General features: G+C 34.7%; 1 protein-coding gene across 1 annotated transcript; it reads right to left on the bottom strand.

The window, feature by feature from the left end:
* Positions 1–8,351: 8,351 nt before the first annotated feature.
* LOC116005324 (magnesium transporter MRS2-1-like) lies at positions 8,352–12,224 on the bottom strand. Its single transcript, XM_031245604.1, has 6 exons — positions 12,021–12,224; positions 10,551–11,157; positions 9,702–9,830; positions 9,249–9,596; positions 9,107–9,154; positions 8,352–8,803 (listed from the first exon to the last, which is right to left on the bottom strand). Exons 2-6 carry the CDS (start codon positions 11,139–11,141, stop codon positions 8,573–8,575), a joined length of 1,347 nt encoding a protein of 448 aa, XP_031101464.1. The 5' UTR covers positions 11,142–11,157; positions 12,021–12,224; the 3' UTR covers positions 8,352–8,572.
* Between the last annotated feature and the right edge of the window lie 1,285 nt (positions 12,225–13,509).

The raw sequence follows: 13,509 nt of genomic DNA, 5'->3' as shown, positions 1-13,509 counted from the left end.
TAATTATATTCGGAAGAATTCACAAGATGACATGATGTTTAATGTGCTTGCGCAGCATCCAGATTACATACCGCCCGATGAACTTCAAGATTCAAGTAGTAATACCTCCACCAACGAAAGTTTAAGTCAGACCTCTACTGAGATGAAGGAGATTCGCAACAATATTGCTACTTCATTATGGGATGCTAGATCATGATTTGCTAATAGTTTTATTTTCAAACGTTAAATTTTAATATGTAAACAAACAAATTTAAATTTTATGAAGATGCCCTTTTTAGTCTTTTTACATTTATCAGCTTATCAAAAAGCTAATTTTACCAAACACTTTTAAGCATAACAGCTAGCTTAACAGCTCACCTGTTTCAGCTCCTAACTTATAGCTTTTCAGCTTTCAGCTCCTTTTCAGCTTTCAGCTACCTTTTCAGCTAGGTTTGCCAAACATAGCCTTATTAGACTAAATTTGACATATCTATTTTAAATAGAAATTTTTATTCTATTTGATTTATTTTGATTATATTTGTAAATTTCTTTTTATGTGAATGAAAATACTTTTATTAAAAAAATATTATTTCATTTACATTAATTTAAATATAGAATTAAAAATATATATCTAAATTTGAATCAAATAAAATTATTTTTTAATTACCGTATTATTATTTAATCATTCTGAAAAGAATATCAATCTATATATATATTGTAATATAATAATAGGAATAATAATATAATAAATAACAATGAGATTGTCTTTGATTTATTTTAATTTTATTTTGCAACAAAGTTTCTTTCTATGGGCATGAGAAGATATATAGAAAAATAACTATTTCAATTACCGTATTTAAATATAAATTAAAAAATCTATACCTAAATTTAAATAAAATGAAATTATTTCATTTTAATTTTATAATATTTTTAAAATCATATATATAGTAATATTTTATAATATTTTTAAAATCAAAAGAATGCTAAGCAACCAACCACTCACACTCGTGAGAAGCTACATAATATAATAGAGTTTGTAAATAGATTTACGCACATGTATAGAATATACGCACCATCGAACTGTTCTTTATTTAAATCAGAGACTCAACAACAATAAGCTGAATAAGTCACAAACCAAGACTCTTCCAATGAAACCAACATCCAATACGAATATCCAAGATAACAAGTCTATAAACAAGGTACCAACTGAATCACAACTTCCACAGAATAAACACAAAGGAACCAACCAAACCGACATATCAAGGAATAACAGATACCAACTGAGGTACAACCTCAACCAAATGACCACAAGGAAACCAATCAAACCATTATACTAAAGATAAGCACCAAACCACAACCTCCAAACCACAATACCAACCAACAAACCAACCCACCATACCAACATCACAACATAGAGGCATAAGCCCAACTACATAGGCATATGAGCCCAAATCACAGAGGCAAATGATGCCCATTATCACAGAGGCACACAAGCCCGTTATCACAGAGGTACCCAATTCCCAATCACAGAGGCACACGACCCAAATACGGAGGCATACAATACCCTCACAATACCAACCACAAATAGACCATAATTCCACCAACTAAATCCCAAGGTTACCAAAGATTCAACAAGATAAGAAATGCTCATAAGGACTCAAGATCTCCCACATACCAANTGTAATTATATTCGGAAGAATTCACAAGATGACATGATGTTTAATGTGCTTGCGCAGCATCCAGATTACATACCGCCCGATGAACTTCAAGATTCAAGTAGTAATACCTCCACCAACGAAAGTTTAAGTCAGACCTCTACTGAGATGAAGGAGATTCGCAACAATATTGCTACTTCATTATGGGATGCTAGATCATGATTTGCTAATAGTTTTATTTTCAAACGTTAAATTTTAATATGTAAACAAACAAATTTAAATTTTATGAAGATGCCCTTTTTAGTCTTTTTACATTTATCAGCTTATCAAAAAGCTAATTTTACCAAACACTTTTAAGCATAACAGCTAGCTTAACAGCTCACCTGTTTCAGCTCCTAACTTATAGCTTTTCAGCTTTCAGCTCCTTTTCAGCTTTCAGCTACCTTTTCAGCTAGGTTTGCCAAACATAGCCTTATTAGACTAAATTTGACATATCTATTTTAAATAGAAATTTTTATTCTATTTGATTTATTTTGATTATATTTGTAAATTTCTTTTTATGTGAATGAAAATACTTTTATTAAAAAAATATTATTTCATTTACATTAATTTAAATATAGAATTAAAAATATATATCTAAATTTGAATCAAATAAAATTATTTTTTAATTACCGTATTATTATTTAATCATTCTGAAAAGAATATCAATCTATATATATATTGTAATATAATAATAGGAATAATAATATAATAAATAACAATGAGATTGTCTTTGATTTATTTTAATTTTATTTTGCAACAAAGTTTCTTTCTATGGGCATGAGAAGATATATAGAAAAATAACTATTTCAATTACCGTATTTAAATATAAATTAAAAAATCTATACCTAAATTTAAATAAAATGAAATTATTTCATTTTAATTTTATAATATTTTTAAAATCATATATATAGTAATATTTTATAATATTTTTAAAATCAAAAGAATGCTAAGCAACCAACCACTCACACTCGTGAGAAGCTACATAATATAATAGAGTTTGTAAATAGATTTACGCACATGTATAGAATATACGCACCATCGAACTGTTCTTTATTTAAATCAGAGACTCAACAACAATAAGCTGAATAAGTCACAAACCAAGACTCTTCCAATGAAACCAACATCCAATACGAATATCCAAGATAACAAGTCTATAAACAAGGTACCAACTGAATCACAACTTCCACAGAATAAACACAAAGGAACCAACCAAACCGACATATCAAGGAATAACAGATACCAACTGAGGTACAACCTCAACCAAATGACCACAAGGAAACCAATCAAACCATTATACTAAAGATAAGCACCAAACCACAACCTCCAAACCACAATACCAACCAACAAACCAACCCACCATACCAACATCACAACATAGAGGCATAAGCCCAACTACATAGGCATATGAGCCCAAATCACAGAGGCAAATGATGCCCATTATCACAGAGGCACACAAGCCCGTTATCACAGAGGTACCCAATTCCCAATCACAGAGGCACACGACCCAAATACGGAGGCATACAATACCCTCACAATACCAACCACAAATAGACCATAATTCCACCAACTAAATCCCAAGGTTACCAAAGATTCAACAAGATAAGAAATGCTCATAAGGACTCAAGATCTCCCACATACCAACTCAGATTCATCCACAAAAATCACCCACCAACAGTGTTCATCTCACAATATGAACACAGTGCATACTCAGGATAATAATCAAGGAATAAACCAATGATACCAACTCAAGAGATCAAGATAAATGTCCAAAGATCATGAATAAATACTCAAGAATCAAGGTGGAATACTCAACAAGATGCTCAGTACACATTCCAGAATCAAAATGAATCAAACAAAGTTCAGAGACCTCAAAACAGACACTGGATCAAAATACCAATTAAACTAACGAAACACAGCGGCGGAACAACCTAACCCGCTGAACTGCACCGCAAGAAGACACGGAAGAGGTTCACGGTACACACCTCTCCGCCACACCATTCCACCCTTACACTTGCGGAACACATTGGCGGGACACATTATACCGCTAATGTGCACCGTAAGTACACCCCAACGCACAGATTCCAGAATCAGAACAAAATACACGATGAATCAGGGCACGATGAATTCCTGAATACAAATCATGGGCACGATGAATCATTCCTGAATACAAATCATGCTCAGAATATACAGATTACACATCTCAGAAAGTAGGTTTAGTAAGACACATCTCATAAGCCAAGGGATGATGAGATCATGAGTGAAAGTGAAAGTAGGTTTAGTAAGACATGGATATTCCTATACCTGCCCAAACACCCCCTGCAATCATAAAAGCTTGGATGACAAATACCTTAACCAAGAATCGAACCCACACCCTCCAACTCAACACTTAAAAACCATACCACCACACCACACCATCTCTTGCTATTATGATGTGTGACCACCGAACCACTATCTTTCCAACGAACTTCCAACCACCATAAAGGAGAACTGTTGCTGTGAACAGAGGAGTCCATTTCGCCTCGCATTACTCTTGCCGGAGATTGGAACGCCAGAGCCGGGTACGCTGCTTGTCACGTTGAGCCACTGCCCAGTTTGTTGCCGTCGGACTACTACGCCTGCGCCGAGCGGAAGAAGAGAATCCGCCGCTGCTACCCGCCATGACCGCCGCATATTTTGCGACAGAATTTTTTCGTCGCAAACGAAGATACGACGAGCCGATACACGACATAACGAATTCCATCACGATTCCGTCGCAAAACATCTTTCGCGACGGAATTTGACCGTTTTGCGACGGAATTTTTCCGTCGCGAATCGCGATTTTTCTTATAATGTAGGCTGTGATCCGAATGAGCATTAAATGACATGTCCCTTTGTGTAAGACAAAAGACAAATTGACTCTACACTAAAGTAGACAAAAACGGCTAGAAAATACTGACATTCACAAATTGTCACATTTTACACAGCGGATATTACACACTGTATATAGGCTTTTGAATTTCAGTTTCCCTCCAACGGAACTAAAATTCACGCCTATAAATACCCATGCTCCTTCTCATTTGGAGTTGTTGGTTGATAATACGCAAAAAGCAATTACAAGCTCAAAATAGTGTGAAAATATCCATACGCTAAACTCCCAATCTAGTTTTCAAAGTAGATCTTGTGCTACTCAAGTATTGAATCAAGAAGCTCAAGACAAGATTTCCAAGTTGGAGAAACCCTTCAACCATTACAACCAATCTCTACTTAGGAAAAGTAGAAAGAGGCGGAGTAAACTTGGAGAAGTTGAAAAACCTATTGAAGCGTGGCTGCCGGGCTTTGTGATCAAAGGAGCTCGTTTTAAGAGAGAATATTGTACTATCAAAGGAGATAATAGTGCAATCCTTCACAAGTTGTTAAGAAGAGTGGAGTAGGCTTCGTTAACAGCCGGACCACTATAAAAATCTCTCTCTCTCTCTCTCTCTCTTTATTTTACGCACTGCATTACATACTCACAACCAAACCTAACTTTTCATAATCACAAAATCGTGCAAAGTGATATTAAAATCTGAACAAGCTTTATCTTTCCGTTGCGTTTATCTTTGGTCAAGTTCAACCTTTTTAAGGGTTCGTTCTTGTAAAAAAAAAATTCTAAAATCCTTGTGAGTCTACTCAACCCCCTCCCCCCCCCCCCCCCCCTCCCCTCCCTAGACTCACACCATATCAACCGGGACCAACACACCTTAAAGACACAAACGATGCACTTTAAGCATTAAAATGACGCATCTTAAATACACAAACCACGCACCTAAGGGGGCACCATAAGTTTCAACAACTCATGCACATTGAGTATACAAATCACGCACCTTAAGAAAAAAAACCACGCACCTTAAGCTTCAAGTTGACGCACCTTAAGTTTCAAGAACTACTCACATTAAGCACACAACCCACGCACCTTAAGCACAAAAATCACGCACATTAAATGCATAAGTATATAAATTTATCTATATATGTTCACATTTACACATATATATCAAAGTATAAATTCCTAACACATACAATTCCTGCATTCATGTTTCAGATTGCATACACAAACATCACAACAATTGAGCAAAAGGTTGCAAATCACTGAGTAAGTAATAATTTCAGATTATTTGAATAAAAAAAAAAAAGCAGGTATGTTTCCACATTACCTTCTCCTTCAACCTGCAATTTCCTTTCTCCTTCAACCTGCAACCTGTATCATGCAAAAAAGCTCATGTTTCAATGTATTTTAGAGCAATACTAAAAATGGGGGATTTAAGGTTTGAAGCTGACTCACTGCTTCATAGGGTGCTTTCTGGTCATCAGTCATGTTTTTCCATTCTTCACATTTGATCTTTGCCACCTGCAGAAACTGGTGAAATAAGAGTTCCATGCTGGTGCCAAGACCTTGTGGTCTAGTGGCATCCGGTGTCTCGGTTAACACTCCTACATAGATGATGAGAGTGGGTTCGAGCCTCAGTTTCTGTTGAAATAAGAGTTCCAACTCTGTATTAAAAAAAAAGAGTTCCAGCACTCAAATTTGTAATCTATTTTTCTAAGCTTTGTGTTTGTAGATTGCAAAGAAATATGTATCTACTTATAATGGTAGAAGCAGCTATGCAATATATTAAAAAATGATACAATCTGTACTTTCTGACACTCCCATACCAGCAGTAGACCACAATCACACGCAAGCTCAAGGAAATAACACTACCAACTCTGCAATAGGCCATAACCCTAAACTTCAACCTAAAATCAGAAAGTAAACAGGCGGGAAATAAAAGGATTTGAATTGGGAAATCTGAATTTCAGAAGCTGCTTGCTTTTACACGGTTCATTTGGGTGGGATTTTAGAGCCCTAAAAACGACACCGTTTTTTCTTAGGCGGGAGTTTTGGCTCCATCACGTTTCCCTAGATTTTTGGCTATTTTATATAGTAAGATTACTATTATCATTATTATTATGTAATTATAAAATTTATAATAACAATTACAACAACTACAATAACACCACCACCACCACCACCACTACTACTACTATTACTACTACTACTACTATAGTAAGATTACTATTATCATTATTATTATGTAATTATAAAATTTATAATAACAATTACAACAACTACAACACCACCACCACCACCACCACTGCTACCACCACCACCACCACCACTAATAATAATAATAATAATAATAATAATAATAATAAGGCTAAAGTGTCATTTACCACCATAAATTATATCCAATTATTCATGCCGCATCCTAAACTTTCATATCGTATATATTGAGTTACAAACCAAAAAAAAAATCACTTAGAACTTTTAGCAGGTTTCCCTGTCTTCCTGCTGACATGGTGCATGTTTCCCATTGATGTGGCATTTCTTTTAACATTATGTGTCCATGTAAGCATTTACATATTAAAAATTAAAATTAAAAAACAAAAAACACATAAATAAGATACTAAACAAAAAAAATTAGCATTTCTAAAAGTTTGAAAAATTGAAAAAAATACTAAACAAAAAATTAGCCAAAAAAATATAAATTCTAAAAAAGAAAATTGAACCATTGGAATTGCAAAATTGAAAAAGTATACATTATGAAAATAGAGAGAAGAAAATTCTGGTTATTTTAATATAATATATTTTTAAAAATTTTTAATATGTAAATGCTTGCATGGACAACATAAGATTAAAAGAAATGCCACATCAGTGAAAAACTTGTGCCATGTCAGCAGGAAGACAGGAAAACCTGCTAAAAGTTCTAGGTGAATTTTTTTTTTTGGTTTGTAGCTCTATATACACGATATAAAAGTTCAGGGTGCAGCATGAATAATTAGATATAGTTCATGGTGCTAAATGACACTTTAACCTAATAATAATAATAATAATAATAGTTAATAATACTTTCAAAATAATAATAATAATACAAAACAAAAACAAAAACATATAACAAAAAAAGACGTAAATGATTAAAAATTGGAAGAGGAGCACTTGAGCTCCTCTATGATAAATAAAAAAAAAAGATTAATTACCTCTTGAGATCAGAAGTCGTAAGGTCTCATTTATGAAGCCTTATTAAAGGCTTCTCAGAAGTCTTAAAGGCTAGAAGCCTTTCGGCTTCTCAATTAATTTTTTTTTAAATAATTAAAAGTAAGGGCGTTTTGGAAAAAATATATATTTTTCTCAAAACGCCAAACTCAAACGCTGCTAATAGCAGCGTTTGAGTTTTGAGCGGTTTGGAGCAATCCGCTACTAACCAAACACCTACTTTGGCGGTTTGACCAAAGTTGGCGGATCCGCCACTAACCAAACATGCCCTTTATGTTTTTTTTTTGGGGTATTGTCAGAATTTGTTTTCCTGTTTTTTTTTTTTTTTTCTTTTTCTCTTTCCTCCCATATTCTTTTTTCTAATCACTTACAAAAACTTCTCAAAAAAAATTGAGTCCTTTTATTCCTAAAATAACCGATGAGGGGAAATAGTTATTCTAGAGCATCTTTAATAGTGAGGTCTTTTTGCAATTTTTAAAAAGTTTTTATAAGTGTGATTAGGAAAGAGAAAATTAGAGGGGAAGAAAAAAATAAAACAAATCTGATTTAAAAAAAAAAAAAAAACAATGTCTGAGCATTGGTAGGGATACTCAAAGGGTGCCATATCAGCTACACTTGTGAGCATGGAATGAGAGCAATAGATACAAAAATCAATTTTAAAGTGCAAAATTAGTCGAAAACTTTGCCATTTAACAAGGCAGGCAACATGATGAGGAGCTGTATCTTGGAATTCATTTGTACAACAAAAAATTGATTCTTAAAGTTTTTGAACAGTTGATTACAGAGACAACCTTTTCCCCCTTGCTCTGTTCCGTCGGCTCCTCCTGCCTGAATTAATTTAGTGGATTGCCTACAGTGGCATCAATCTTCTATACTTGAAATACCACAAGAATGAAAGGAATACCACGAGCCCACTAACCCCTGTGATTACGAGGACCCACTGGAATGCATTTTTGTACTGGAACATTGCGATCTCAAAGTTCATTCCAAATATCCCTGCTACCACGCCAAAGATTGCAACTACAAACGTTGCAGTTGTGAGTATCAACTCGAACTGTATAAGCTGGTTCCGGACATTGTCCTGGCAATAGATGTTCTTAGTATGCATGTTTACCTATTCATTGAGGAACGGTTGCCTAAACTATCATCACATAAATGTTCTTAGTGCGTAATTGTACCTAACTTATCCGTAAGACTATGCTTGAATTTATTTAGATCAGTCATCACATAAATGTTCTTAGTAACTGTGCCTAAACTTATCTGTAAGACTATGCTTGAATGTATTTAGATCAGTGAATGGAGAGTTTCTTGTGGTCTGACTAATTTGGCTTTTAATTGTGTGAGTGTAACCGATAGATTTGAATCATATGCAGAAGATACATACCAGCTGAATGTTGATGAAATCTTCTGTGTCATCGATATACTCCTTAAGCTGTAAATCAAAGGAAATGATAGATAATGGATCCAATAAGGAAGTCGAAGAGGAAAGAGATATTAAAGCAGGAGACCAGATAATGAGAAGATACCGATGTCAACTTGTTGAGGGTGCTATCAATGACGACAAAGTAAGCCTCCAAGAGCATTTCGAGCTCCTCTATACTTTGAGCTTCTGCAGCGCTTTCTGAACTTCTCATGCTCTCATGCCTGCTTCTGGCTACACTCAAACTTTTTTCGAGCTTCCTGCTGCTATCAGGAGGAGACGAAATAGGAGAAACTGGAGCAGAAACAGACAGCACACCATCAGTTGACCTGTATCCAACCACAGATTGATCACCATAAAATGATGATGATTCCATCCGCATTTTCTTCTCAGTAAGATACATTTCAGCCATGTCCCCGTCATCGTCCATAAGTTGCTCTATCTCATCCCTAACCTAGATGAATAAGAGTAGGAAATGAAAACAAGAAACCATTAGAGATATGTTGGATAAGAAAGCCTGCTTTTTATATAACATAAGAATAAACTATAGCTACAATACCTTCTGAACACGACGAGTCAACGCTACAAGTCTGCTTTTCAATCGACGAACACGCTCCAGATTCAATGTACTTATCTTTGATGTAAGCTCATCCAACAAAGGGTATGCTTCAATTTCTAGCTCTGCTGCCTGATCAATTCGGACAGATTTTCAGACATATATTAATACCCTAACTGCCTAAGACGTCAAGACAAAGGAGGGGTATAAAGCACATGATATCAGATGATATCATCAGTAAACGGGTTTAGTTGGAATAAACAACAGTATTTCAATTATTTGTTCCATCTATAAGTAAAATAATGTAACACTTGGACAGGTGTTATATAATTATAGAAACTTATCACCATAGTAAAAAGGATAATTCAAACATCAAGAATTGGAAGTGTATAACAGCATATCAAAATCGAGCCAAATTTTTCCTGACAGAATACATTAAATCAATCAATAGAATCAAAGTGTACATCCCAGAAGATAAACAAATTCATTACGGGCATTAAAAAAAACTATTTAAAAAAAACGTTTTCCATTTAAGTGCTGTTGGATTTAGTTTTGCTACCATAGTCATTTAAAGTATATGACTCCATACATGTTTATATAAAAGACTAAAGAGCACAACATTAATTCTATCAATAATCAATTGGAAGCATGGATACAAAACTTTTACATGACTATTTGTTGTACACATAATAAATTGATAAGACCTCTGGTTACTCCACCCTCTCCGGAGAAAAAAATAAAGGCTAAAATGTTCAATAAAAGGGCATAAACAAACTTCATGAAGGTAGTCAGAACCAAAACAGTACTAATCATGCAATCAAATAGAAATGATACCTACAGTATGTTAAATACCTGAGAATCCAGAAAAGTACAAGCAGATTCAAGGGCAACTTCAAGAGCACGGAATTCAAAGGGTAAATAATCAGGTGACGAGCTCCCAAATAAATCATCAAGATTCCTGCTTCCTCTCCTTCTGTGCAAGTTAGGACCTTCTGTTGGCCAAACCTCACCAACCCCAGCAGATTGCAGCCGCCGTTGCAACTCCACTACATACTGCAGGACATAGCTGTCTAGAGAATTCAAGAGCAGAACCTCATCTGCTGTAATAATACATCGAATCTGCTCAAGATTAACAACAATGGCACTTTCTCTGCCAAGAATTGTGGAGGGGTAAACAAATAATGGGTCAAGTAGCCGCAGATCACGTGCTGGGAGATCGCAGCGACGCATCATAGTGAACTTGTCAACCTCAATGACTTGGGAGTTCCCAGACGCATCGACACGAATCCATGATCTAAGCCCCTGGCCACGCTTTTTAAGGCCCAGGACATCAAGACCTTGGAATGGTTGACGACCAGAGGCAGAAGGCCTATAAGATGTATCTCTAATATTTGCACTTGATGCATATTTTGTAGGAAGCAAGCGTTCTTTGAGATCAGGCATGGAATTGCTTCCAATTCTGGAAAACATGAAATGTATAGATGAGCAAGAATAAATATTGAAGAACAGAACAATGTTAGTTTTTCTAACTATCACAAGACCAACAAAAACCCTTCATGAGTGATGAGTCCATCCATATATGAAGCACCCGTTCGAATTTACGGGTAAAATAAGTTGTGTGTTAGATCATGATGCATTATGAGAAATCTGTCAACTTACTGATTTTACATTACACTTCAATAGTAATGTTTTTCCCTTTTGATTCCCCCTCTTTTTCACTTACCACCTGTTTTGGATGGGCCAACTTTAATGCCACTCAACATTGTTAAAGCTTTTGAAATGCATCAACATCGTTTTATAAAAGTGGATAGCACTAGTAAGCAGTAACCCTTTCAAAGCAGTGCTTAGGTATTCAAAAAGTAAAGTGAGAGCAGAATAGCAACATGCCAACATTAGTAGGCCCTAAAACAAATAAATAGTTATAATTATACTATGAACCCCAGCCCATAAATGCTCATCATTTTTGAACTAAATTTTTGTAGCTACAATGTTCATTGTTCTTCAATTAAATATTAGGTGCAATTTTATTCGAATAGATTTGTTTATGAAGCTTTTATCATTGCACAAAAATTTTGTTTCTTAACAACCATTAATTTCCTGATCCAAGTCGAGAACTTGCCGTACATCTCCCTCAATCTTCTTCCGATTTTCCTCTAAGAAATGATAGAATTGACATGCCTTACTAACTTATAGAGTATAAAAATCCAACTTTAAAGCACTAACCCTGATTCCGAGGAATGAGAAATGACCACACTTTCATATAGCCTAATCCAAAAACTCAATCACTGATCGAAAAGATGATAAAGTAGAGAACCCAATTACCTCTGAACAACCAACTAGGGATTCGATATGAATAGGCTGCCGTTGCTACGGCGGAGCGCTACGCTGCAAGAAGCAATCGGGAAGACGGATTCTGACGACGAGGGAGAGCGAGAGCTCGTGCGAGTGTAGGATAAGCAGAAGCAAAGAATTTTGAAGTGCGATTCAGAATCTCGTAAAGAGACCAACTAACTTACCAAGAGTAGAGACCAAGAACATGACGTCACGTGTCGAGAACCTACCTCGTAAGGCCAAAATCATCCATGTAATACCTACTCCCATATATCAAATTTATAATTCTCTTAATAGTTTTTTTATTCTCCTAAACTTTATATAAAAAATTAATTAGTCATTTAAAATTTTAAAAATTACAATTAAACTCATCGACATTAATTTTGCCCATCAAAACACAAAAACAAATTATTGACTTATAATAGTTGGTCACTACAGTTCCAGTGAGGCTCCAACTAGCTTCAGCGATAAAATCGACAACTGATGAAGGGTCATCAGTCGCCTTTTCAGTGGAGAAGGCGACCTACTACCACCTTCTTCAAAGGCTACCGACAACCGTTCGAATTCGTCAATCTCTTGTAACCGATTTTAGTCGTTGGAGCTAGTTTGAGTCTTGCCGAAACTATATTGACCTGCTATTACAGGTCAATAATCGATTCTCGGGTTTTGATGCACGAAAGTAACATATTGACGAGCTTAATTGCAACATTTAAAAAGTTTAGCGACAATTTGACCTCTTTCTTTTTAATACTGTAACATTTTTGCAATTCTCTCACTTCTAAAAGTGAGTTCTACCTTTACATTACCTTAAAAATTATTGGTCCTGTTTGGTAAATGGCTGTTAGCTGATTGGGTTGGCTGTTTGGGTTAGAAGGTATGATTTGTTGATAACATTGGCTGATTGTAGAAAGTTGTTTGATAAATTAGCTGTTAGCTTGTTAGCTTATGGTTGTTTGGTATAATTTCTTTTCTCAAAAAGCTAATTGAAAAGGCTGCTTTGAGTAGCCTTTTGAATTTTAGCATTTTGGAGTTACAAAAAGCTTATTATTTACCAACTAATAGTGGTCAAATAAATCAAAATTGGCTGATAGGCTGATTATTTACCAAACAGGGCCAATTTATCTTTTATCAATAAATATATTAAGAATAAGAGTCAAATAAGTCATTCAACTTTTAAGAAAAATACAATTAAGTTATAGAACTCCAAGAAAACATGTTAACAACATGTAATAACTAATTGGGATGTCACACCATATTTTTTAATACCATCTCATCTATTTATTGCTAATTTAAATGCTAAGTATTATTATTATTTTTTATTGTTGTTGTTGTTGTTTCAACTTAATTCGTCAAGATCTCTACCTCCTAGCTTCTTCCCCATTTTTTTTTTAATTCCATGTTAACTGTTAATTTAATTGTACAATCATAATCAATTTAATTATGTAAATTCCATTTATAAGTGTATCTAAATATATACATT

This window comes from Ipomoea triloba, chromosome 2 (genome assembly GCF_003576645.1).
Source record: "Ipomoea triloba cultivar NCNSP0323 chromosome 2, ASM357664v1".
Classification (NCBI taxonomy): Eukaryota; Viridiplantae; Streptophyta; class Magnoliopsida; order Solanales; family Convolvulaceae; genus Ipomoea; species Ipomoea triloba.
The sequence above is the reverse complement of the archived record's forward strand: the minus strand, read 5'-3'. Positions and strand labels throughout refer to the sequence as shown.

What these genes read in the sequence shown, in the direction of transcription:
- LOC116005324 (XM_031245604.1), bottom strand. Translation starts at nt 11,141, where the DNA reads ATGCCTGATCTCAAAGAACGCTTGCTTCCTACAAAATATGCATCAAGT. An exon ending in GTACTTTTCTGGATTCTCAG is followed by an intron (nt 9,831 to 10,550) that starts GTATTTAACATA and finishes CGAATTGATCAG; the next exon opens with GCAGCAGAGCTAGAAATTGA. An exon ending in TGACTCGTCGTGTTCAGAAG is followed by an intron (nt 9,597 to 9,701) that starts GTATTGTAGCTA and finishes TTATTCATCTAG; the next exon opens with GTTAGGGATGAGATAGAGCA.